The 26,274-nt window shown below is 51.9% G+C and overlaps 6 protein-coding genes across 6 annotated transcripts; 3 read left to right on the top strand and 3 right to left on the bottom strand.

Annotated features, from left to right (window-relative positions):
• Positions 1-516: 516 nt before the first annotated feature.
• Positions 517-1,691, bottom strand: PSV08DRAFT_352820 (Zinc/iron permease; the record flags this gene model as incomplete). The annotated part of the gene is made up of 3 exons (XM_014228378.2): positions 517-548; positions 606-1,550; positions 1,601-1,691. The coding sequence occupies 3 exons, from the start codon at positions 1,689-1,691 to the stop codon at positions 517-519; spliced, it is 1,068 nt and encodes a 355-aa protein (XP_014083853.1).
• A 2,005-nt stretch (positions 1,692-3,696) lies between these two features.
• Positions 3,697-5,163, top strand: PSV08DRAFT_225535 (uncharacterized protein). Its single transcript, XM_014228377.1, has 3 exons — positions 3,697-3,999; positions 4,126-4,616; positions 4,670-5,163. Exons 1-3 carry the CDS (start codon positions 3,793-3,795, stop codon positions 4,884-4,886), a joined length of 915 nt encoding a protein of 304 aa, XP_014083852.1. The 5' UTR covers positions 3,697-3,792; the 3' UTR covers positions 4,887-5,163.
• Positions 5,164-5,989: 826 nt separating this feature from the next.
• On the top strand, positions 5,990-6,833 carry PSV08DRAFT_308811 (uncharacterized protein; the record flags this gene model as incomplete). The annotated part of the gene is made up of 2 exons (XM_014228376.2): positions 5,990-6,256; positions 6,341-6,833. Coding segments are annotated over exons 1-2 (429 nt in total), but the record flags the coding sequence as incomplete, so codon positions are not given.
• Positions 6,834-7,012: 179 nt separating this feature from the next.
• PSV08DRAFT_248581 (general substrate transporter) lies at positions 7,013-8,764 on the bottom strand (the record flags this gene model as incomplete). The annotated part of the gene is made up of 3 exons (XM_014228375.1): positions 7,013-7,226; positions 7,283-8,494; positions 8,562-8,764. The coding sequence occupies 3 exons, from the start codon at positions 8,762-8,764 to the stop codon at positions 7,013-7,015; spliced, it is 1,629 nt and encodes a 542-aa protein (XP_014083850.1).
• Positions 8,765-10,957: 2,193 nt separating this feature from the next.
• On the top strand, positions 10,958-14,767 carry PSV08DRAFT_352816 (uncharacterized protein; the record flags this gene model as incomplete). The annotated part of the gene is made up of 4 exons (XM_066092850.1): positions 10,958-11,448; positions 11,531-13,002; positions 13,456-13,766; positions 13,847-14,767. 4 exons carry the CDS (start codon positions 10,958-10,960, stop codon positions 14,765-14,767), a joined length of 3,195 nt encoding a protein of 1,064 aa, XP_065948916.1.
• Positions 14,768-23,083: 8,316 nt separating this feature from the next.
• PSV08DRAFT_402852 (uncharacterized protein) lies at positions 23,084-25,876 on the bottom strand. The gene is made up of 5 exons (XM_066093648.1): positions 25,705-25,876; positions 24,893-25,642; positions 24,650-24,827; positions 24,374-24,619; positions 23,084-24,108 (listed from the first exon to the last, which is right to left on the bottom strand). Exons 1-5 carry the CDS (start codon positions 25,752-25,754, stop codon positions 23,413-23,415), a joined length of 1,920 nt encoding a protein of 639 aa, XP_065948915.1. The 5' UTR covers positions 25,755-25,876; the 3' UTR covers positions 23,084-23,412.
• Between the last annotated feature and the right edge of the window lie 398 nt (positions 25,877-26,274).

Genomic DNA, 26,274 nt, shown 5'->3' with positions numbered 1-26,274 from the left:
TTGTTGCATATTTTTTGGTCTATAAATAGGCGCGCGCCTCCGCCGTGCTTTTTTGCTTGGCTTCGAAACTTTGTGTGTTGCGGTTTTATGATACCCCCTACTCTCCTCTGCAGTGATGATCTTATTATGGATCTCAGAACCCCTCCCCACATTTTTTTTTTTTATTCTTTTTGATTTTAGGCAAATATATAGGTTTGGGGAAATACAAAGTTTTGTGCATACAATTGGGTTATTCATGTGTCATGTTTGAAACAAGCAAGGCTTACTATTCTCAGTCGACGTCACTAAGGTGCACGTGTGCAACTAGGGATCATAGTGTCATTCTCATTCCACGTTCAGCTAGTATAACGTCTATCTTACATCCACATGAAATATGGGGCCAGAATAGCTGGCCTGATCTATGAGTATACCCCAAAAAAAACAAGACCAAAATTGATCCAATGAGACCAACGATACCTCCCCATACACTTTGAACAATGAAGCAGAAAACAAGGAAAAGGCCAGGCGGAGCAAAGCCTAAGCCCAGTAACCGAGAAGAGCCATCAAACCTAGTCAAAATAATCAGCAAACTGCCGTGCTCAATTTCAAACAAAGGTAAAACTTACCAGCACCAAGCGTCATCAGGCCAAACGCCTTGAGCGTCCGACTAACAGGCCCATTCTGCATGTACGGGCTAAACATGAACTCATGCGCCATGAGCTCCACCAGGCCGGTATAAATCAAGATACCCGCACTGATAGAATCAAAAATGCCGTTGGAGAGAAGCGTGGTACGGGACTCTGGAGCAAAGGATTGACGGACACCCAGACCAATGGCAATGGCAATCGGGGTGGAGAGACCGTAGCCAACGCCGAGAAAGTAAGGGGTCCAGCGCTTGGAAGCGGGCCACGAGACTTCGGCGAGACGGGAGCCCAGACCGAGGCCCTCGAACATTTGGTGAAAGACTAGCACGATGTAGAGCGTGGTGAATTCGTCGCCCGCGACGGCAAGGGTGAGTCCGATGAAGATGGAGTGGAAAATGACGCCGAATTCGAGGATGAAGACGGCGGTGAGCTGGGCGGCGTAGTCGTTGGGGACGAAACTGTGGTGCTCGTGGTCGTCGGACTTGTACTCGCCGCTGGCATTATGTTGGCGCTGGTGGCCGAGGTGGTCGTTGCCACGGATGCTAGGGTTGCGAGCGGCGGCTTCGATGTCGTGGCCTTTGCTCTCTTCCACGCTGTTGTCGCTACCGGCCTTGGATTGCGGGATGGCTGCGTGAGTGTGGCTGGCGTCGTGTTGGTGGCCGCTGCCAAAGTTGCCGTAGCGCATTGTCATGAGCTCGAGGAAGAACATGAGAAAGATGGTCATAAGGGCGATGCCTTCTGGCCAAGGGTACTTGGCGATGACACCAGTCAAGCATGCGTTGCCTAGTGCTTCGTTTGCTGGTGCAAGAAGGTGGATAAATGCAGTCGCAATGATGACTCCGGATCCGAAGTATTTTGCGATGAAGAAGACCCAGTTTGGTACCAGCTTGTGTCTACTACGTTTTGCCATCACTGGGAAAACGGCACCTGCATATCGTTAGCGTTGTTGGACTTGCAAACATTCTTGACAAACTGACCAAAGGTAGATGCCACAAGGATGACGAAAATGGACGAAACGCGGACACCCATGCGCCCGTCATATTCGTTGGAGCCTTCACAGGAAGACATAGTGCCGTGTTTTGGATGCTGAAAGAGGCTTGAGATGCGGCCGTCCAAATAGATAAATAAGTGTTAGGAGAGATGGGTCGGAGAACGGAGCGAGAAAGCCACCAAAAAAATCCAATGTACTCGAACTGGAGTGGTTGCCAGTGACCAAAAATTGTCGCGAGGGTCCAGGAAAGCGAGATGAGGTCCAAAAAGGTAGCCGTAGATGAGCTTGGTTATGCACCAAGGCTCGGTAATGGCTGGGCAATGTATATCTTGACGGTCTTTGGAAGCGACAAGCACTATATATGAATTCTGGTTGGAAAACCAAGCACCGTGATGGCGATACGAAGATGCTTGAGGTCTCTTATCAAGGCTTGGTAGCTGGAGAAACGCGGCACCGAGGCGGACCTCAATACCGTAAGTACGCAAACGTGAGGACCTTGATGGGCCGCTAGGGAGAGAAGAATGCCATTCAAACACCATGGACGCGCCGCTGTGGCGTCGAGCATCCCACGCAATTCATGGGCGCGCTGCCTTCAATCTCTTCCGAGATACGTAAAAAGGTTATCATGGTACTGTGGGAGTCAGAACTTTCCTGGCGCAACGTGCGCAAGGACCCTGATTAGATGGTGGTGAGGAAAGTGGCGCAGCCATACCCTCCAGCCACAGCGAGGTAGCCACGATGTTAGTCAGCAACCATGCTATTTCTGTATTTTTGGAGATGGCTCAACAGGCCCACTCCTGGAACAGATTTTTATACTCGTGAACCTTCTCCGCCGGCGCCCCCACATTCGGCTCTCGCACCGAGAAGGCGGAGCGAACAGCAGGACATTAGAGTGAGTACTATTTTGGAGTCGCCATGCTGCTGGTTTGCATATTGTTTGTTCGTTGCAGTAACGAACATTGCTGTTGAACACGTACATGGGACATGGCGGTGCTTTGCGTCAATGTATGCAGATGCATACGTGCGGTTTGTGGCCGATGTTGATCTGTGTGGCCAAAGGGGATCCCAGTGGAAATGTACTCCTCTTTTGATGCATCTACGCGGCAGCCTTGTTTCCTTTTTGTTTGCGGCATCGTCGGAAAGACCGGAGTCTGGCGGGTGGATGTGCAGATGGTTCGAGGTCTAGGGCAAGATGGGATGGGAGGAGGTTGATGGTATACCAGGGTACCCGCATTTCGGGGCTTGCTCGGCGCTTCTGGTTGAGTAGCGCTCACATGTAGACAATGTACATGGAGTATCGAACAAATCACACCACGTCGAGCCAGCGCGAGGAGCAGCAACAGTACATTGGCAATCGGGGGAGACTGCGGGGATTGCGACGACTAGTAGGCTGGTGGCCAGGACAGGCCTTGCAAGTCACGACGACGGCACTTGGGCGGCGATGGCAGGGCGCAAGGAAGCATCGAGGCGATCGAGGGCGGACGTTGAGACGATTGGCAAGGCAGAGTACGCAGGCTCATCGAAAAGTTAATCCCCATCGGCGGTACATGAAACCGGTTTGGTGAGGGGGCATGGACACCCGGGCAACACAGACAATGCGCTGTGGGGTAACATGGCTGCGCTGCTTGGCGGCATGCTGCATCGATGATGTACCAAAGTATACCTGCTGTATGGGCGGCGGGTGAGACAGAGGGCACCGTAGGCTGCTGGCTGTCTGGCCATGCTGTGGCAGCTGTCGAGGCTGTTGGCGGGCGCTGTCGTTGCCAATGGCTGGCCAACGTGTCGAGCACCGCCTACTTGCGTGCCACTGCTAGCAGCCGGGCGATGGCGAGCGTCTGCGTCTTTGGCCGCCAGCCAGCCCCTCATGCCAGACGTAGAGATGCAAGGCTGGTGTTCGCGCATCCCTGTGCACACAACCCGCACAGAGCGGGAGCCAATCGTAGCGGCCCACCGTGAGGGGCGATGACGTCTCGACTCCCGATTAGGACAGCTTCTGCCGCAGCTCCAACAGGTGACCGTGTAGCTGCCTGCCTTCTCCTCTTTATAACTCTGCCTCATCTCTTGCCGTCGCTCAATCCTACTGTCCTCTCACCCACCGGCCATCCTCCACCACAGACAGGTTTCTGTGCACTTGTCCAATTCCAATCCCACCTCCAACGACCAAGATCACCGTCCATCATGATCGTCGACAAGTTTGAGGAAGTCTTGCAGACGGCAGCCCTTCCGGCTGCTGCCTCTGTTGCACCCATCCCCTCTGTCGTTCCTGGAAGCGAGCCTATCTACCAGGTTGCCGGTGATGCTGGACAGAAGGTCCTCTGGGTTGTCTTTGCCATCATGCTGGTTGCCTCTGGTGCTTTCACTCTCATGTCATGGAATGTCCCCTTGGTACGTTGCAACCCGTCAGACTAGCCTTGGACGACGGCCTCGATTGCCGTGCCACATCAGCAATTGGGAGCACTGCAGAGCTACAGGTTCAGCTCTTCATCAGCATCATGTCTAACACACACACAGAACAAGCGTCTCTACCATGTCGTCACCACCATCATCACCCTGACTGCTGCCCTCTCATACTTCGCCATGGCCACCGCCCACGGTGTTACTCTGTCCAAGATTGTTGAGCGTGAGCAGCACGACCACGTTCCCGACACCTTCACCGTCACCTACCGTGAGGTCTACTGGGCCCGTTACGTCGACTGGGTCATCACCACTCCTCTCCTGCTCCTCGACCTTGGTCTCCTTGCTGGCATGGCCGGTGGACACCTGATCATGATGATTGTTGCCGATGTCTTCATGGTTCTGACCGGTCTCTTCGCTGCTTTCGGCTCCGAGGACACTCCTCAGAAGTGGGGCTGGTACACCATCTCCTGCATTTCCTTCATCTTTGTCTTCTGGCACTTGGGTCTCAACGGTGGAGCCAACGCCAGCGCCAAGGGCGAGAAGCTCCGCGGCTTCTTTGTCTCCATCGCTGTCTACACCGCCATCCTCTGGACTGCCTACCCCATGTAAGTGCCTGCTGTCCTGTTGAAGCATCCCGCTCTATACTAATACTATACAGTGTCTGGGGTGTTGCCGATGGTGCCCGCAAGGTCAGTGTTGACACTGAGATCATTGTCTACGCCATTCTCGACGTTCTCGCCAAGGCTGTCTTCGGTGCCTGGCTCCTCATTGTCCACGCCAACATGCGCGAGAGCGATGCTGAGCTCAACGGCTTCTGGGCCAACGGCCTCAGCCGCGATGGTGCTATCCGCATCGGCGAGGATGACGGTGCCTAAGCGCATACTGTCAATCCTAGATACTTGAAGCAACTCCCATCAAATTGCCTAGACAAGCGTGGTTCGCCTCAAGTGCAAGTCCATGAGGGCCTGAACCAGGTTCGATGATCCAAAAAATATCTCGACGGTACATGTTCCTATTCAAATTCTTTTCGATAGCATCTCTCTTTAGTAGTCAAGCCTGTCATCAACGGAGTCGGAGGCTCGCGGATAATCATGGGACGGGTAGTTTATAGCGCGTTCTGTCCATATTTAATGAGAAAATGATTTGGTCTAATGTGCTGTGGCTGATGCCGCTTTGACTTGATGGTGATGTCTACGCTGCTGTTGGTGTTGCCATGGTACGGATATGGGGGGTTTACCATGTGATTGTTGCAAAGCACGTTGCGGTAAGCCTGCTCCAAGTGATGGTCGGGTCCCAGGCAGCAGAGACATGTATAGCTAGCCGGACACAACATGTTGCCTCAGCATTGCACAGGGCGTCTAGCAAGTGGTTACAGACGTTACAGACATGTGTGCACGGGAAGCTAGAGACTGGGCCAAAGCATTGACTTCTTTTCTTCTTCTTCATTTCCTTCGGTTTGACACCAGAAGGGAGTGTTTCTATTTCCTCGCGCGGCAAGGCAAGTCGAAACAGGGAGCGGGATGTGGATGCTGGCTAGCCTGTTACATGTGCCACGCGCATTGCGAGGGTTGATCAGAAGCCGTCCCCAAACGGCATGCCTGATGCATGCGCATACTGGCCCCCCCACGTCACTCGTCGAGAGTGAGTGCCTCAAAAGCAAAAGACCAAGTCGCATGGGCATGCAATCCCCATTGCCTCGGTGCACGGACATGGCCGTAGTCAGCCGCAGCGAAGAGGACGGCGGTGGGATGGCACCACGGTGGTCTCAGTCTCACTCGACGCAAGATGACGGTAGGCGCCTGACCCTGGCCTGGTGTTGGGCAGTGTGGATATGCAGGGGTCAAGCAGGCGGCTGCCCCGCAACCAAGGCCGCGGGCAGCAAGCTACCTCTCCCCTCTCTTGTGGCTGGCCTGCGAGCTCCCCTTTTAAGTACCCCGACAGCTGCAGAGCCTTTTGATCGCCTGCCTCTGCATTCCCCACTGCCCATACTACAATATTCACAATCACACCACCAAATTATCCACAACCCCCCACCGTCTGAAAGTCGCTAGTCACTCTGACATCATCACATCACCACTACCATCACCATCATGGCATCCGAGAACACCGACTTTGTTGACGAGACGTCCATCTCGCCTGTTCGCTCCTCGGAAAGGCGCAACAGTCTGGAGAAGCACCTGCAGCACCGTCCAGAACCCCAGGACCTCAAGAACAGGCACATTCTGCTAGACACCACAACAGCTCCGTATGCCTCTCCCCGCATCCCCACTACTCCACGCTAAGCTCAATTGCGCTTGGACATAATAGCTAACATGCGCCTGATCCACAGCGCCCTCCAAGCCAAAGCCCTCGAACTCGAGCGACAGCGCGCAACAGACAACCTCAAGCGCGGCCTCAACGCCCGTCCCGAGCGAGCCGAGCTCGTCGACCGCAACATCCTGCCCAACTCGACAGCAGCGCCTGCCCTCCAGGGCCACCAGAAGGAGCTCGAAATGCACATGCGGGCTGATAGCCTGGAGAAGGGCCTCCAGAACAGGCCAAGTCCGGAAGAGCTGGTCAAGAAGGGTATTCTTGACGAGGACGAGAATCCCGTCAAGGACATTGCTTAAGCGCTGCTTGCACGTGTTTCTCCTTGGGGGCAGATTCCCTTGATGCTGTCTCTCTAGGATGATGTATCCGGCGTTGATGGTTTTTTTGTGAAATTTTGAACATGATGTTAGGCTAAGCTCATCATTTAGCTTGTATCGTTCAAGTGTACATGAGCACACTTGCAACATTTTTTTTTTTTTTGCAATCTTCACGTTGTCTTCTTGGCCCACTGTGAGTCTTTAAAGCACATCAGTAAAAAATTCATGAGGTACTCAATCAGCATGGAGCTGTTTTTGCAAGGGATAGCACGAAGCCAACAACTTGATTGTTATATCCTTATGTCAAACAGCAATAACCAAATAATGCTTCAAACTCGAAACACTTATTAAACATCAATCATGCGCCCATCTGTTTATCGTTGGACCTTCTCTTCTTGGACAATGGTAGAGCTCTTGTCCATCGAGCCACGCACGTGGCGCTCGCCATCGGCCTCGATGTTCTTGACCAGCTCCGTAACACCAAACAGGTCGTCCATCTTCTCGAGCGACAATCCCTTGGTCTCAGGCACGAAGAACCATACGAAAATGAACATGCTGAAACAGAAGGATCCGTAGAGGAGGAAGCATCTGACAACTGGGTTAGCACAGGAATAATTTATAACGACAGAAGGGAAAAAACGTACCCATAGCCACCCTCGCCCATAGTAGCAATCATGTTAGGCGTAGCACGAGCAACAACGAAGTTGAACAGCCATTGGACAGCCGCAGCAATAGCGACATTGAGCGATCGAAGACGAGCAGTGGGGATCTCAGAGACATAGATCCAGCACACGGGGCCCCAGCCGAACTGGAAGAAGCAGGCGTAAAGGAAGACACAGACAAGCGCGAAGTATCCAGCACCAGGAACAGACTGGCCGGCGACGGGCGGGTCGATGCGCATGTAGAGACCAATGTAGAACATAGCCATACCCTGAGCAATCGAAGTCCAGAGAAGCGAGCGACGGCGACCAAGCGAGTCAGCAGCGAAGATGAGGAAAGCAAGACATCCGACCATCTTGACAATACCGTAGATTCCCGTAGCGAAGAGCTTGTTCTCGTTACCCTCGAGACCAAGCGCCTTGAAGATTTGCGGGGCATAGTAGTTGATTGCGTTTGTGCCCGTCATCTGCTGGCAGACCATGAGACCAATGGAGATGAGAGCGCGTTTGCGGTTACCGGGGATGGTAAACATTTCCTTGAGGAGATCCTTCATGGTTGCTCCGGCAATCAGCATGCGCTCGTGCTCGAGCTGATCGGAAATGTCCTTGATTTCGTCCTGGACGTAAGGGTGCGAGAGAGGTAGGTTGCGGACACGTGCCAGGACAGTGGTGGCTTGTTCCCACTTATCTTGCTTGGCGAGGAAACGGGGAGATTCTTTGTTCATGGCCATGCAACCGACGAGGAGGACGGCAGGAAGTGCTTGCATGGCGAGCGGGACAATGTAGACTTGGGCGCCACCAGAGAGGTGCAGGAGCGACCCGTAGTTTACCCAGAAGGCGAGCGAGATTCCAGTGGCAATGAAGAGTTGGTAGAGACCGGTAAGACCTCCACGGATACCACGGGGAGCGTTTTCAGAAATGTATAGAGGGACGACCATGGATGCGCCTCCGACACCAAGACCAGCGATGAATCGACCCACGTACATGGCTGCGAGGGAACCCGAGGCAACAGCTTGGATTACACAACCGACAATGGTGATGAGACCAGCTGCTTGGAGTGCGAGCTTACGACCCCAGCGGTCAGCGGCCCAGGAGGCGATGAAGCAACCGAGGAAACATCCAGCTTGAAGGGTCGAAGCAATGTTGGCGCTCAAGTTGGCCTTGCCGACTTTGTCGAGACCCTCAATCTTGTACTTGCTATTCATCCATGTTAGCCTCTTCGACGACACCAAGAAAGCGAATATTGTCGAGCATGGCAACTTACTGTTGGAACTCCGTAAGTTCAAGCACACCTCCAATGGTTCCGATATCGAAACCAAACAACATACCACCGAAGCAGGCAGAACCCGCCATGGCAAAGGCACGCCATCCGTAGATCTGATGGGGATCAGACTTGATGGAGTCGTTCTTGACAATCATGCGGATGAACCTGGCGCCCGCCGATGGGGTAGTGTCGGAGGGATCCATGATGGTGATGGTATGCAACGGTCGTCAATCAGGGCAGATGGTGATATAGACGTCTCGATCTTATCAACCCACACTCTGTTCTGACCCAAGACGTTCAACGCAAACGGGGCCTGTAAGAGGTCAAGAGGAGATCAGCAAAGTCTCCACAGCACAGGGTGAACGATCAAGAAAAACCCCCCGTGAGATGCGTGCATGGCCTCACTATATAAACCAGCACAGAATATGCGGTCCATGCGCTATCCTGGCATCTTTAGCTCGTTCCTCAACACCGGGGTAAAAACAGCGTTGCCAGATGCCGCGGGCTTTGTGCAGAAATCCTTCCTCTTGGACGAGGGAGGGGGGGGCGCGCCCGTTGGTCCATAGGGCACAAACCCCAGACTAACTGTAGGAAACCCCAGACTGCTGGTCCCTCCCCCAGGACCAGATCCCATGGTGGCCCAACACGAGCGACGCCTCCACGCTCCCTTCTAACCGATATCACATATCTTCCCTCCTACCTAGAGACCGAGTAGGCAAGGTGAGGGACCAAAGCTGCATTGGTGTCGTCTGGGCAAACAAGCTTAAGCATCATCAAGTTGCCGTGCAATCCCTCCAAATTGAGGACGCACGGTGATGCTTAGCACTTGGCACGGCGGAAAGCTTGCAGTGGGATTAGTGGATGAAGTGAATGTCCGTCTTGGAACACGCCAAGCCCCCATACTGCACTCGCCTTCCTCTGCCCACTCACACAGACAACCGGGCAGATGGGCGGCTTGCGGAATCAGACTTGTACTAATCAGCGGACACCGAATGCCAAGACGTCGCTGCACCTCTTACTACTAGTGGAAAAGACAATCCGGGGGGAAGACTCCCCACTAATCTCAAAGGCTGGGGTCGAAGTGGCCGTGTCCCGCTCCCCCCCTTGCCGTGTTCGAGGCGCTCAAACCTGACCCCCGCATGCAGAAGACGCTACGGTCCTTTTGTGCATATTAATCCGCGTATTGGAGCGACGAACGCTCCACGACCACACCGACACGTGACGCGTTCGTCGCCACACAGAGTATAGTGTGGGATTGAGCACGTGAGGCCTGTGACTCTGTGTATGGTGGGGCATTATATCGTCAACCCCTCCGTGGCGGGGGGAAAGGATCGTGGAGCAAAAGAGGCGTTCTGTCAGAGGAAAAAACATAGAGAGCTGAGCATCTAGCAGCTACGAAAGTTTATTTTTGTTTCTTGGATTGTTACTACTAGTAGTAATTGTCGGTTTGCAAATTGCACGTGTGTCAAATAGACGCTAGTACTACTACTACAAAGGTGACGAATGAAACACATAAGCGGAAGCAATGTCTAAGCTTTTGTAATCATGAGCAGCCTCTGTGTCCCGTCAGCAGCCAATAAAGGCATGCTTTTCCTCTGTGTTGTACGGTTTTTGAGGTTCTTTGACAGCAAGAGTGGTTTTATTGGCTTGCGTGCCTCCCCTCCCCCCGCCTTTGCCGCATTCGGAGCAGGAACGATGGGCTCTTCAGGCTGTTTAGGCAAAAGTAAGAGTACACTTCGTGACAATGTTCGCGCGAGGTTCCCGAGGTTATCTCTTCCCAACCTACGTGTACCACGTAAGTCGTTAATACATGATTGCTGCTGCTGCTGCTGCTCTCTGAACGCAGTTTCACATACTTAAGCTTCCTCCCACATCTCAACGAAAGCAGCACCGCGTCATTTAGGTGCGGCACGCCACATACATATCTGCATTTAACAGGTGCGTCCAAAACAAGCTTTCTTGTCTTATCGCGCCCAATCCGCGGCTCGCATATTCTGCCGTCTTGGTTGTTTCTGGGCACTGCGGGTACATTTTCCACACGGCAGCCAGCCTGACATCAGCACAGCTCGTGGTAAGCCTGCCTGTACACTTACAGCCAAGGAGATCAGACGACTTGGGTCTGAGTCAAACGCATCATTCTTGCACCCGTGCAAAGGGCGGTTGTTGTACCAAAGCCTCGTTTCCAACGCACGTTTGCGCCACTCACCGCTGTCCTTGGTTTCCCGTTCTTGCAGGAGCTGAAGTTGTCTAGACTTTTGAACCAAAAGGCATCAGCCACTCACGGAAGTGGGACCAAAAAGGGAAGAAGAAGAAGGAAAGCACGTGAGCCCAGTCTTTTACATCTCGTACTGTAGTAGAGTACGGAGACCAAAAAAAACAATAAAAGCGACGGAACAATGAGCGCCACAACGGCAAACAATAACCGGGCCTTTGACCTCCACCCTTTCTCCACGAATCCCTTCAAGTCGCGCAATGATGTCGTGGACGCTGTAGCATCTCTCCTCGACCCCCTTCTCCCCGGTTTTTCTCCTCAAAATGCTTTGATCAAGGTAGGCAGCACCGGCACGCGCTTTGACGAGACGGGCGCTCAGGTCGAGGGCTTTGCGCGTCCGCTATGGGGTCTCGCGCCGCTACTCGCTGGAGGCAGCAAGTACGCTGCTACCGACAAGTTTGTCCAAGGCCTGATTTCCGGGACGGATCCTGAGAGCCCGGAGTTTTGGGGCTACATGGAGGATACCGATCAGCGCATGGTCGAGGCGTGTCCGATTGGCTTTACGTTGGCGGTTGCGAATAAAGAGTTCTGGGAGCCGTTGACGGAGCGACAGAAGAAGAATGTCGAGACGTGGTTGGGGAGCATGAATGATAAGAAGATGCCGGATACGAACTGGTACGATGACCCGATTGTTTTGTTTTTGAATCCATGTTGGTGACCGTTTTGTGGCTGCAATTGATGTTGAGACGTTTGATAGGCTTTGGTTCCGCGTCTTCGCCAACCTGGGACTTGAGAGGAATGGCGCTCAGTGGTCGAAATCACAGCTGGAAAAGGATATCAAGCAGTTGAATACGTACTACCGCGGCGACGGTTGGTCAAACGATGGTCCCGATACATATCGTCAGATGGATTACTACTCGAGCTCCTTTGCGATTCAATATCTACAGCTTCTCTACTCGAAACTGGCTGCAGACATCGACCCTGAGCAGGCTGAAGAGTACAAGAAGCGCGCCAGGATGTTTGCTCTTGACTTTGTACACTTTTTCGATCCTGAAGGTCGTGCCATCACGTTTGGTCGCTCACTGACATACCGCTGGGCCATGGTAGCCTTCTGGGGCGCTATTGCATTCGCTGACCTCGAACTGCCTGAGCCCCTTAGCTGGGGCGTAGTCAAGGGTATCTGGCTACGAAACCTACGGTGGTGGACAACCCAACATGACATTTTCCAATCCAACGGCATGCTCACTGTTGGCTACTCGTACCCCAACTACTACCTGGCTGAGAACTACAACTCGCCCCAATCGCCTTATTGGTGCATGCTCGCCTTTGCCTGTCTGGCCATGCCAGAATCTCACCCGTTTTGGAGTGCAAAGGAGGAACCACATCCATTCGCTAATACACGTGTGGTGCGTCCCCTCCCACACCCCCGGCAGATTGTGTGCCGGTCTGGAGGTCACACTTTCCTGCTGTCAAGCGGACAGTCGTGCCACTACGCCATTAAGAACAGCAACGCCAAGTACGGCAAGTTTGCCTACAGCGCGGCTTTTGCATACTCGGTGTCGACGGGTTACCAAGAACTGGAACAGTTCGTGCCAGAGTCACAAATTGCCTTTTCTGACGATGGTGGGGAGCTGTGGAAGATGAGGAGGGCACTGAACGGAGATTCTCAGATTGAAAACATAGGCGGGGTACCGGTGCTAGTTAGCAGCATGAAGCCTTGGCCCGATGTTGAGGTTTCGACGTATTTGATCCCGCCAGCCGAAGATACGCCAAACTGGCATTTGAGGGTGCATCGGGTGACGTCAGGGCGGGATATCAAGAGTGCAGAGGGAGCATGGGCTGTCTATGGTGCGAGAGAGTCTGATGGTCGTCTCTTGACTGAATGGAACGGCACGCTTCGCACACTTGATGCTTCGATACCAGAGGGTGGTGCTTCAGATGCCACATCTGCTTTTGCAGCCTCGCCTCGTACGGGCGCTGTAGGCATCGTGGATCTTCACCAGCAGGACAGAAATGGCAGTGTCATTTTGTCAGACGCCAACTCAAATCTTGTCGAGAGCAGGACTGTGCTGCCGATTGTGCAAAAGGACATCAAAAAGGACGAGACGGTGTGGTTTGTCACTGCTGTATTTGCGATGCCAGCGAGCAAGGAAGGATGGAGGGAGAGCTGGAAGGCAGGCTGGGAGAAGCGGCCAGTGGTGCCTGAGTGGGTGAAGAGCAAGATTAGGGGTCAGTAGCTTGAGGGTGACGTCTGATGAGTCACGTGGCAATGAAAGTGTTTGATCTCCCCCAATAGTAGATACGTGCCAATAACGAATAGCATTACGATATAAAGTACTGTGTTGTTTAGATCAGCCATTCGCAGAGACAATAATAGCTTGCCGCCTGCCCTGACGATGGTGTTGAAGTAATGGCAATGCAGAGGCGGCAGTTGAGAGGCCGAGTAGGCGCCCTCTTCAGCGGCTGTATATTCTCGGTGCCCTCTGTGCCCCACCAGTCCCCGTCGCGTTTGCTGCATCGAGTCGTGTCACTATATTCCAATAGTAAAGACGAATTTCTCTCGCTGTTGTTATCGTCTTGCGGCCCTTCTTTAGCAGCTCTCGCCGCTCATCCTTATCCGCGTCCTCTCTTCTTCTTTTTTTTCCCCACACCCGCTGCACACTGTCAAGACGGCGCCTCCAGCCCCAGCCCCCGACGCTGCCCGCTCCTCTCGCTCTTCTTCGCCACTGCGCATTGCCAGCCAACTGACAACGGCCTCGGCCATCCTCTGGGATCCCAAGTTTACATCGCGAGCGCCTCCGGGCAGCCTCCACCCCGTCCACGCAGGCACTCTCGTCCCCCCGCACCGCACAGACTCGTCCATCAGCGTCCGCAACCTCGGCGACGGTGACGCCAACGGCGACACTGCGCCCATCGTGCCCACTATGGATAACCGAAGACATCCCAGCTCTTTCCAGCAGCTCGAGAAGCTCGGAGAGGGCACCTATGCTACGGTAGGCTGCCATTATACCATGCGCCCCCCCCCCCCCCCCCCCCCCCCCCGGCTCTCGGACGCCTATGCTAACTCGCTCAGGTCTTCAAAGGCCGCAACCGCCAGACGGGCGAACTCGTCGCCCTCAAGGAGATTCACCTTGACTCGGAGGAGGGTACGCCCTCTACAGCTATTCGTGAGATATCCCTTATGAAGGAGCTGCGCCACGAGAACATTGTCCTGCTGCACGATGTCATACACACCGAGAACAAGCTCATGCTCGTCTTTGAATTCATGGACAAGGATCTCAAGAGGTATATGGACTCACGCGGCGACCGAGGTGCTCTCGACCCAGCCACCATCAAGTCGTTCATGTACCAGCTGCTCAAAGGAATAGCCTTCTGCCACGAGGCCCGCGTTCTCCACCGCGATCTGAAGCCCCAGAACCTGCTCATCAACAACCGCGGACAGTTGAAGCTGGCTGATTTTGGTCTTGCTCGCGCTTTTGGAATTCCAGTCAATACCTTCTCTAACGAGGTCGTGACCCTATGGTACCGCGCTCCCGATGTTCTGCTTGGCAGTCGCACCTACAACACGAGCATCGACATTTGGTCAGCGGGCTGCATTATGGCCGAGATGTACACGGGCCGACCCCTCTTCCCGGGAACTACCAACGAAGATCAGGTACAAAAGATTTTCCGGCTTATGGGCACACCGTCTGAGCGCTCGTGGCCAGGAATTTCGCAGCTGCCTGAGTACAAGAACAACTTTCCCGTTTACCACACCCAGGATCTGCGCCTTATCCTGCCACAGGTCGACCAGGTTGGGCTCAACCTGCTCAACAGCATGCTCCAGCTCCGACCAGAGATGCGTATATCGGCTGCAAATGCTCTCCAGCACCCATGGTTCAACGACTTGCCGCAACGGCAACAAGAAGTCGCCCAGATGCAAGCCCAGGCACATGCCCAGGCACAGCAGGCTCAGATGGGTGGCGGCTACCAAGTGCCTCAAAACGCCTACTAGCAGCACTGCGTACTTCTAGACACTATGAATCCATATGAATATCAGTCGGCACCTCGATGCACACGCGGAATTCTGGTGTTAAAGGAGAATCCCCGTGTTTTATTCTCCACTGCATGTTGCAGCAAGATGCTACATTACCAAGCTACACGAGACCCATATAAGCATCAGGGCTATTTATACTGTTGGAAGGGCAGCACGTACGTGGCGACGCGAATCGTACCCTCGAAAATCCCGTTTTAGGAAGACGGTATACGCTATGTGAACAACAGTCGCTCCTATGTCATATCATCTTGCCAGGCACCGCCACGTCCCTTTCTGCTTTCGGGAATGCTCTATGTATGGAATGGCGCTACATTCATGCCTTATGCGAAGCAATGGGAGCCTCAAACTGAGACCCCGAATAATCGGCTTCCCCTTTTTTGATGGTTTGTTAGCGGAGGGGTGAATTAATTGCATGAAGTTGTTTTTTCTTCCTCTTCTGATGTTGATATATGACTGTTATGTGATCCTTGACTACTTGGTATGCGTATGATGTTGCCTTGACTGATGTGTCTTTGTCGTTTTATGCATTTCCCCCCTTTGAATACATGAGTTCAATGAAGTCATGAAAAAAAACATTTGCAGCTGTCTGTGTTCACTTAATTTTTGGTGTAAGAACAAATCCTTGGATAGAACTCGGCGACGTAAGCCATGAATTCCACTTCCCATGACACCCCTTCTATCTCGTGCTCTGCAACTCGATCGACTACAATCAGTAAGATTATATACTAACTCCTCTTGAAGAAATTCTATTTACGCTACAAGCTTACAACAATGCCTGGATGGCGGCAGATTAGGCGCTGTAGCTGTGTTTTATGTTCCCTATACAAACATCACTTCACTGCATAAAAGAGGGACCCCTTTATCGGTGGTTTGCATCCTAAATATGACTTGCGAATAGTATGTAGCTTTAGCTGGATGTATATTTTTTTCGCATCTATCACATTACATCATTGTTGATTTGGGGGGGGGGGGGGGGGGGGGGGGCAAAAAACTGAGGGGCAAGACTGATGTGTAAGTACGATATCACGCACCTAATCACTAGTTCTGTGTATCTTCTAATATAGTTCCTAATGTTGTTTTCAAGTAATTCCATGTACAAAAGACAATCGAACATGATTTTAATACTGCTTTCTTGTGTACATGCATGTTCCATATCACTTGACTTGCTATTCTTTTATCCCCTCCATTTGGAAGAGAGGGAAACAAACAAGAAGCATGCCTCATGTGTTGGAATAAGAGAGGCTATCGCTCGCTTGAATTTTTTTCCCTCTGTTTGCTATATAGCGTATCAGATCAATTATCTCAGAAAAGAATGGCAGGCCACACCCTAACCTGCTAGAATCGGGTATCAAAAAAATTGGCTTTACAGTCAAAGTACGTAATAAAAGGATTCGGGTGGACCTCTGCGAGACCCTGTTAAACCCTAAAAAACGGGTTGGTATTACTACTAAAGCCTCTTAACGGGTATATATTAAATAGACAAATCTCTATTGGGTACGATAACTAAAATGCGGTTACGACGAAGGTAGCAGCCTAGCGAACTGCGGTTGCGATAAGATAATAAACTATAGTTGCAATAAGAACACATTGCGCAAAGCGCTCCTATGCCTATATATTCGCTATATCGTATCTCATTAAAGGCACAAATCTATCATAACTTAATCTCGACTCCCCTTACTACTATGTCGAGCTTCGTTTCGTGGCCACTATCGCGAGTATTTCCCCGCGACGAGCTGAATTTACGACACTAATAACTAATTAAGATTACTACCGCAGCTTTAAAGGCTATACTAGCTTTCTTTCGCCAGCTATCTCGCAATGTTGAACACGAACTTAGCTGCTAGATACTAGATGGGCTGTATGAGCTGCGTGTTCTTTAGCCAGACTATGCTATGCCTGGGGATCTAACTAGTATCCGTATCGTAGATAAGTACGCGTATATAGATAACGTTAACGCTTGCGCGATCTACTTAGTAGGCACGCGTATTATGCTCGAACGCGGGTTAGGACTATTAGAGGATACTTGCCGTTGGCTCAGTGGTAAAATTGACCTTATTAATAAGGCTATTAACGCCATAGAACCGACGATTGAGTAGAGGGAGTTTTTCGATAGGTTATAGAATAAAGAGAGCAAGGCGTGGATAGGGTTGATCCTGTGGTTCTTTGGTCGAGAGCTGGGTGTTTACGGCCAGGTACGAGCAAGGCGTCGCAGGCTTGTCGTTCGTGTGGACGCTGTGTGACGATATCGATGGGCGGGCGTGACGGTTTCGATGGGTGGAGCTGAGAATGGGCGCTTACGCGTGGTTGCTGATTCGAATATCTGTATGACTAGTTCTAATAAATCCCAAAATTTTGTTTCACAAAAATTGTTCCCGAAAGGCCGGAGCCAAATAAGAGAAGCTATAGTAGATTAAATCTAAAATGTTCTAACGAGGGTGGGCGCTAGGTTAAGATTAATGGAATGTAGGTAGTTACTAGAAATAGAAAAATTGCTAATACAAGACTGTTGTGAGAGCGAACATTGGATGATACAGTTTTGAATGAGATTTACATTGAATGGGTAAGAGGGGAGGGGGGGGATACGATGTAGTTGTGCAAGGCAGGTGAATAACTACTATAATGGTAGATTATCCATCATCTCCTATCTAAAGAAACTACTCGTCTACGAAAGATTTTTTTTTTAGAAAAAATCAGCTACTAAGAGCGTTCTCGTCTCTTCTCTCCCTTTCTTATGACCAAAGATAAATCAGCTATCATATCCATGTAATGATGTAAAACCAAAACTTAGCTTCTTCTGTCAAAATGCTATCTAAAAAAACACTTGATTATCTTTTTGGACAGTCCAAAGTGGAAAAAAAAGGTAATCCGATCCTCTTCGATGTTTCCGAGACTCACAGCGATGAAGTGGCTTTGTTAAGAGTTGGTTTCTGGATAAGCTTTCTTGGGATTTTCTTTCCCACCCCCTTCCTTTAAGAGGCTACTGTGAGCTTCTAGGGAACGTGTGCATTATCCGGTAAACAGCTAAAGACAGATCGGTGTGAGACTGATAGGAATCAATTATTCATGAAAACGCAGAGTTTCTTGGTAGTGGTATTGGCGTTCTGCGGACTGATACAGTTTTGCTCCGTGGATTTGTTCTTGTCTTGTGTAAGCGGGGTAAATAACTCAGATTCTGATAGAGTGATGAATGTGCTGAGTTTTAGAATTAAAAGCCTTAATTTTTGATCTGAAAACAGTTTTCTGTAACTTGGGGGTTTTTTTTCACAGGTTATTTTAAGGACTTGGAAATATGCTGCTGTGATTGTGGTCTCCATCTTTGCCCTGGAGAAAATACAATACTTGATTTGTTCACACAACCAAGTAAATTTCCCTACTTAGTACAAAAAAATGATGGCTGGTTAGTAGATATCTCAAACGGGCAGGCCTATTTAGGTAAACAAATAACTCCTACAGTCGTACTACTGTGAAGAGACATCGCAAAAGAAACATAGCATCACCAGTCTCTTAGTATTCTAAAGCTTACAATCAGTACCCACATCTCACATCGGCTCATTCAGTATCCGGTCATCAAAGCCTCTCCCTTCCCTCATAGTCCACGACACTACATGCCGGCCACTCCAACGCAACACTACCAACCTTACTCGCTAGACCACACATCTGCAGCTATACCTACACTGCGTCTGGATATGCATGCGTGCATCCAAATTTGGATCCCACACTCGCCACCTACACAGGCATGCCGGACGTCAGATGACCGTGTGTGCGGGCGATGGCGTTCTGCGCCATGAAGCTAGGTCTCTCACTTGTCGAAGCTAAAAGGCGCCACGCTGGCAGCTTCTCGCCCCCAATAAAAGACACGTGAAGCGGCGGAAGGAAACGAGAAGGGAAGGGAAGGCGGAGAAACGCGCAAATCATCTTTTTTCTATTCAGGAGGAGGTGTGTATGATTGGAGAGAAGGAGAAGGATCAGCGAATGTACCAAAGTGGTGTGGGGATTTCTTGTTTTTTTTCCCGAGCCACACAGTGTGATGTGATATGGTGCAATGATGCAGGTAGAGTTTTACTGCTATACGAAAGACATGGTCTGATTGGATCGAATAACCAAAATAATTGAGCATAAGCATGGTTCGACAACTCAAATGGTTGTGCTGTTGCGGGCATCCTACACTCTGCATGCATGCATGATGTTTCGAGTGCGGCGCCACATGCGGTAGATGGTGTGTGTACATAATACAAGTAAGCCTCTCACTATTGGATCCAGAAAAGAGGCGACTCAGTTCATCTAAATATGGGAGGATAGACGGCGAATCAAGCGGTAGATGGTGCACATCAGTACCTGCAGAGGTATGCACGGCTATCGAGTTCCGCTAAAAGCAAGTGTAGTGCAGCACAGCCGGATGCTCCATTCGGTCGCACCGACATCGGAAATCGCGGCCCACTCCATGTTTGTACATTGATACGTACGTACGTACGCATGTTGGATCCATGTAAGTAAGTATTCTATATGAAAGACCAGGGAGAGTTCCATCCGTGATCAGCACTACGCTTATCAGACGGGAGGCTTGATGACAAGCTTCACGCACACTTGCGTCGTCCATGACTCACTTGGAAAGAAAGAAAAAAGCCATGGGCAACCATCGTGAGATATGCTGGACACCGATCAACAAGGACTAGAATGCATGCGGCGCCACCGTCGCTCAAAGGAGGTGTCAGCGAGAGCCGGCGGAACCGCCCAAGGGCAAGCATCATCGTGTCTACAAGAAGCACAAGGTAAGTACACCATGTGCAGTTAGCAAGACGCTGCTAGTAGGCCCAAGCTCCCTCGCCCAGCAGCGGACGGTCCTTGACGGTGAGAATGGCGATGAAAGGATCAATACGTTGTACGGCGAGCGCGGTAAGACAAGACGGCGAGGAGGACGGCGAGGAGGACGGTGCGTCGGACATAAGCGAGTATTTTATACGACTATCCGAGATCGATTGGCTCCAAGCGTAAGTAGTATGGGTAAGTAAGTATCTACTAAGTAGTATAGTCATTAGAGTCGGTGAGCATCATTGGGTAGGGGGGGGCGGGCAAATTGTGCCACCTTGCGATCCTAAGGGCTTGGGGATAATGTTGCGGGCGGGCAGGGCACCCAGGAATGCAGCGTGATTGATCGATTTGGACACTTTTGTGAGCGGCTACCCGCCGCACTGGACCAGAAGCGATCGGTGAACCTTCTTGTTCGCATGTTTCCGGTCTGGAACGTAAGCCAACTAGAGGGCCAAAAACACGGATTTGTCACGGACGTGGATGGAGGCATGTAGATACCAGTATGGGTTGGAAGGATGGTATGTGTGCATGTGAAATGTATATGCGACACGGACCCGAGCCAGCGTTACAGCATGTTGGAGTACCTCGTACTACTAGGGGTGGGCGGTTCACCAGGCACGGAGTGAGCGATAGAGATATGCAGGTGGTGTAGGGTAGCGAGAGGCCGGTAAGACGCGTATGCGGGAGGAATCCTTCAAGACGGCAGCATTGCACGGCAGTGACGTGACAATGGACCACGGTCTCTTCAGTCGCGGCAAACGCTGATTGTTAAGCATAAAAGAGGCAACAGAGACAGAGTGCGGAAGAGAGGCGCACGGAAACGGAAGCATCAGATTCCCGGCCAATGGCAGGGCCTTCGCAGACAATGTCTTGTCTGGGCTTTAGCGCGCAGCAGTTGGAGCTGGCGCGTGATATGCTTTGATTGAAGAGAAGCATCATCCGCTTAGACGCATGTGTAAGTAAAGTAGTTATGCGAGTCGTCGGGTTAGCAATGGCGTGTTCTGGGGCGCGGGATGTTATTCTTTTTTTATGCAGTAGCGTGCAAGCTGCATAAGCACGCGTGAAGGAGCATGCCGTCGAGTACATATGAGCACATGTATATAGACACGTGAGGGAGAGCGAGTAAGAGAGCACGATAGTGTGAGAGGGAAGAGTGTCTGGGCTAGAGGCGAACACGAGCGTTTCCGTGCTACCTGTCATTGGAATTACATGAGAACAAAGTTAGTTGAACACGCTATACTGTTTCGGGACTAGCCCCACGTCGCTTGTGCACACGCCCGCCCTGCTCCCATGCACATGGCTAACCGCCAGCCACGACGACTCGACACTAGCCAAACCGTTTCGACATGAGCACGCATGTGCCAGGACGGGAAAAGAAGCCCTACTTTGAGAACGACGATCTGTTCCTGAGCACTCGGTCTAACCGGCAGTCGCTTGCCGGACGAGGGACGAAACATAGCGCGGTTTTGCGGAGTCGGTCCGATGGCCACAGATGGAGAGAGCGCAAGACAGTGAGATGGAGCATGGGTGGATGATGAGCTGGAAGGAACCGCGACGTGGGATGGCATCATGTCCATGACTGGCATGGCATGAGCCACTAAGTATACTCGCCACTGTACTGCCACCAGATGAACCCACCAGACTCACTGCCCACGCGCCAGGAGCGCGATGTCGCGCCCTGGCGAGCATTAGTCTACTTGCCTTGCCTTGCCTTGCCTTGCCAGCCAAGGCCAAGTCACTTGGAGCCAGCCCCCCGCTATTCAACCCACTAGACGACAATGCTCATGCTTCACCGGCTGGTCATTGATGGCTGGCTGTCTCAGCTCAGGTGCGTGCGCACCCGCCATCTGCGTCAACGTCCGCTAACACACATACTTTTGATCGTTGTCCATGAGACCACGAACAACGTATGACAAGTGGCACGACCAACAACGTGCTAAGTTTTTTTCACTTCTTCCATTTAACACCCACCGGAAGATTGTCTAAAACCTAATAGTGCTCACCCCCCCAACTGACATGCCTAACCCGCCCTATTCATCAACTGCCTTTGCAAAAACATCATTTTGGAACGATCCGTCATTTATCTCACCATGCTAAGGGCTTCCGAGATCGTGGCGGAACTAGTCATCTCTCTTTCTCTTTGCCTAACTGTGTAGTGTATCACTGGGCGCGGCGCATGTCACCGCCTAATACTATAACCACCAAGAACTCCAGGAAGCTGCCGTTTTGCTGACCCAATCGACACACGTCTAGAATAACTCCAAGACAAAAGCGCTTTCCGCAAGGCTTACCCGTTCCACCTCATAGTACTCAGCAGTAGTACCATATACCCAGAACCAGGCCCAGGGTTTGCCATGTCGTCTTCAAAGTGCGGAAAACTCCAACAAGGGTTTCCCTCACGGTCCCCCCTAGTCCCCTCACCCAAGCAAGCCCCCCCTTCCCCCACCCCTAGCCTGTCAGTGATATCACCTCAGAGGAAGCTTTTGCGAATCTTGCTAAAAAAAAATTAGCAAAGAAGGGGAGCAGGCGAGGGCAGGAAAAAAACGCTCCGACGTTAGACGGGCCGACCCCAGAGATAAAGCTTGAGACACTTTCGACGTGAACCGTGCAATTGGTATCCAAAGGGGGGACAGTGATAGCCCTGTTGAAGCCCAATGGGGGGTTGCGAGTCAGGCCAGGTGTTGCATGTTGAAGCGCGTCACGTGGCATTCGCCATCAACAACGTGTTTCGTGACTTGGGCGGCATGGTAGGCGGGTTTGGCGTTAGCTCGCGCATTAGTGTGCCGGACATGGTGGTTGCACTATCCCCTTCGTGTCTCGCCAGTTCATAATCGTCATGCACATGTGATGGATTTTCGAAAAACATTGGAACGCGTGTACATTTGACTAGGTATGCTTGGACGCTTTTTTTTTCTGTCTCTCCCCCTTCTCTCTCGCATACTAGAAACCCATTGCCTCGGGTCCCTTCCTTCTCTCCCTCTTGCCTTGTTTGTTGCCTTCTAAGTACGCTGTTCGGCAACCTCCGAGCTCGTACTCGCAATAACAATGTACCGGGATCACCGTCATCATGCATGTTTGCGGAGAGCGCGGAACAAGCACAGCCGCACTCGACCTGCCACCATCCATGCCATGTCAAGCCCCAGGATCCTAGTACCACCTCAACTGTCTCGCTGCCACGATCAACCATGTTGGCCCCAAGATTTCCAAGCACGTAATGTGCTCACGGTTTTGTAATCTTCGTGTTCGAGAAGGCTGACCGTGCCATGGATGTGGTACTGTCGCAACTATTGCCCTGGCTGCGCCATCGTGAAAGAGGCATTGCGGTACGATGCTTCATCCATGTGATGCCTGTCTTCTTCTCGCATCGACTTTCCACCCCCAGCCCTGACCTCATCCAACAAGCACGTGCGATACCCCCCAATCTCATCGTGTTTTTTTTACATCGGAAAGACTACCGGGAGATAGTCGTTCGTTGCTGGCCTTGCGAGCTTGGTGGCTTGGTGGCCCTGAGTCGTAGGATTTCAGTCTTGGACCCTGGTTCCGGACTCGTTTGGTGGATCTTGACAGGCCGTTTTCAAAACTTGGTTCCAATTTTTTCTGCAAATGTGCTCTCGTCGTTGCTTCAATCACTCGAAATTTCTTTGGGTGGTCTCCGTACGGAAAGTTGAACACAAAAAATTGAATGGGCCAAAACTATACCCTACTACCAAATATACATGGGCCTGTGGCCTGGGAACAAGGAAAAAAAAGATATGCGCTGGACTTCATGCTCTGCTTCTGGACGTCCATAAAATCTATTGCTTGTACATCATGGGATCCACAGGGTAGTTTTGGATGGAAAACCTGGGATCGTATCCTGTTGCATTGACGCCCATCTGGTGGTTTTGCATATGGCTATGCGATGTGGGAATCTGCATGTTGCTGTGTCCTACAATTTGCGACCGTGACTGTGACATGGGCGCTTCGTATGGACCAGGTGTCGTCGAGGTGCTTCTGTTGGCAGTGCTCGTCGAATGTGAAGTGCTGTGTGAGGTGTCGTACAGCGACAGATCACCGACGTGGGTGGTGGGGGCAGGAATCATGGATTGCTGAGTCGTGTTGAAGGGAAGTTGGGCACCAGTTTGAGCGGCCAGCCGTCGAATGAGATCGTTGGAATGGTACGAGGGTGAAGTTGAGGCGGGGCTTCCCGAAAAGTCTTCGGCGACGTTGGAGGGAAGGGTCCCCGAACCAGTAGCATTAAGGCCGAGTGTCGATGCGGGAACCGTCTGGGGGAGGTTTAGGGATCGGGGAAGCGGTAAATTGGGAAGGACTTCGGAGAGTTTGGCCAGTAGAAGAGGAAGATATCGCGACTGTCCTCCACGCAGTGTCGAGATGAGTGTCAAGAACCGCGATACGTAGTCGCGAGGTCCAAGGGCAAATGCATCTGGTGAGAAGGATGTGCAAGCGACCACGTCAGCCAGACAACAGGCTATGTCGAACAATTTCTCGATCTGCAATCCTGTTAGCTAATGACTGACCTGACAGATAGGGTAAAACGTTGCAAGGGTGGGATGTGCAGGGACGACCAGGGGGGTGAGGTCGAGGGGGGGCTAAGCTAGTCAGGGCGTGGACGTCAGAGATAGACGTTGGCTAGCGCGGCCCTAGTAAGATCGCAATATGACAGGGATGTCTGCACGAGACGGAGGGGCTGGAGCGGGGATGAACTCCAATGTCAAGACAGGAACAAGCATGCAAAAAGAAAATGAATCTACTAACCAAGCCAACACCGTGAACTTCCATGGATTGCTGCGAGAACTGGTGTGAGATTGTGAGCAGGTCGCGGGCAATTTCGATCGGGTACTTGAACGTGAGCGGCACGTCATTCGAAACGCTGCTTACGAGCCCTTGACAAACACTGAGCTGCCAGGTCTGTGACTTGAGCCACTGCTGAGTGATACGAATTTGCACCTCTTGCGCCTCGCTGCATTCGAAATATGCAGGCACGGCCTCTGAAAGCTGCGTCTGCACCTGCGTTATCCATGCAGCGCTCACATGTGTGTTGTGTACCCGATTCCACAGGTTGATAAAGGTGTCGTCGATAATCTTGAACATGTTGATCATGAGTTCCAGTCCAACCGCAATTGGCCGATCCGTGGGTACTTCATCTAATTGAGGAGGATGTATGGTGGGGTGTAATGTGATAGGTCGGTGTTTGTGTAGAGCGTAGGTTCTGGCAAGCCGTTAGAAAATGGAGCAAACGCAGAAGAAAAGTTCAGCGCGCGCGCGTAGACATACCGTTCGGCAATGAACAAAAGCCAGTAGAGGACACGCTTTCGGGAGACATCTAAGGGATCGTGTTTGTAGGTCTCCTCATCATGCATACCCAGCAGTTGCGCGTGAGTTGTGGCTTCTCGGAGATATGTCCAGGCTGTATTCTCTCGCGCCAGTCCAAAGTAGCAGCCACTGTAAAACCACGAGGTAAGAACGCTCGTGTGCGTGGGGTTCTCGCGGTGGTCGTAGCCTTGTCGCACGCGGACTGATTCTTCTAGGAGTATGTGACCAACACCAACATTTGACATGTGAGCCATCTCTGGACGAGGGAGCACGCTGACGGATGGTTTGTGGTTGGCCTGAATCATGACGTATGCACACAGCGCAACAATCATACAGTACGATTCGGTGGAGCGGTCCATGCCAACGGCTGCTTCCTGCGCCCTTTGACGGTGCAGGACAGGCTCTGAGGGGTAAACATGGTTGAAGAAGTATTCTATGCAGCTCTCGACGAGAGCGGGGGGTAACAGCCCTTGGGTGCGGGCAAATGTGGCGGGCAGTGAGCGTCCGTCAAAGCCGAGATCGGTAGGGTAACCAGCAGCGAGCTGAGCGTTGCGCTGGGTTTCGCGGAGTTCAGAGAGGACTTTGGCGCGGCTGCCCTTGGGACCTTTCTTTTGCGGAATGGCATTGTATGTGCATGCAAGACCAGCAGAAACACAATTCTTGCATGGCGCGGTGCCTTCTCCGATGCACTTGACCTTTCTTCGGTGGCAGCTGTACAAGGGCGAGAGTGTGAGTGTGGGAGCAGCGACGTTGAGTGTACCGACGGTACGTACCTATCGCAGGCTCGCTTGACCGGAGCAGTCGAGGTAGGATTGGAAGCCATGAGGGAGTGACAAGCTAGTGTGGGAACGTCTCGTCATCTACTTGATGAGGGATGCAGTCGCCGAGCGGATCCGCTGGTTCCTTTTAGTACAACAGACATGTTGCGCCTACATTCGGGGAGATACCGTAGAAGGTTCCTTGTGTCATTGTGCTTGAATGAACGCTCATTCGCACCTGGTTAACCTGGACGATTGAAGAGCCCAAGCGTCGAAAGTGCATATTAGACTCAACTAGTTAGCATCACTGGACCAGCCGGGATGGGGCTGGAGGCTTGCGAGTCCAATGACCTAGCCTGGAGAAGCGGCCTGAGTCCCTGGTTCCACGGACTGGGGAAGGAGTCTGCAGGGCAGCGCGTCGGAAGCCGGTTTAACGCTTACCACACGGCCGCAAGCCATGGGCTTAGGCGGTCTGCTGGCTGGACCATGCTTGGAGAAACATCCCAGGCTGACCGCTGGGCATGCGGCAGCGATGGCACGGTCGGTTCCTGCCAGCGACGGGAGCTTCATGCTAGTGTGATTTTA

This window comes from Bipolaris maydis (assembly GCF_028858645.1).
Source record: "Bipolaris maydis strain C4 unplaced genomic scaffold PSV08scaffold_9, whole genome shotgun sequence".
NCBI classification, from domain to species: Eukaryota; Fungi; Ascomycota; class Dothideomycetes; order Pleosporales; family Pleosporaceae; genus Bipolaris; species Bipolaris maydis.
This window is presented reverse-complemented; position numbering and strand designations above follow the sequence as displayed.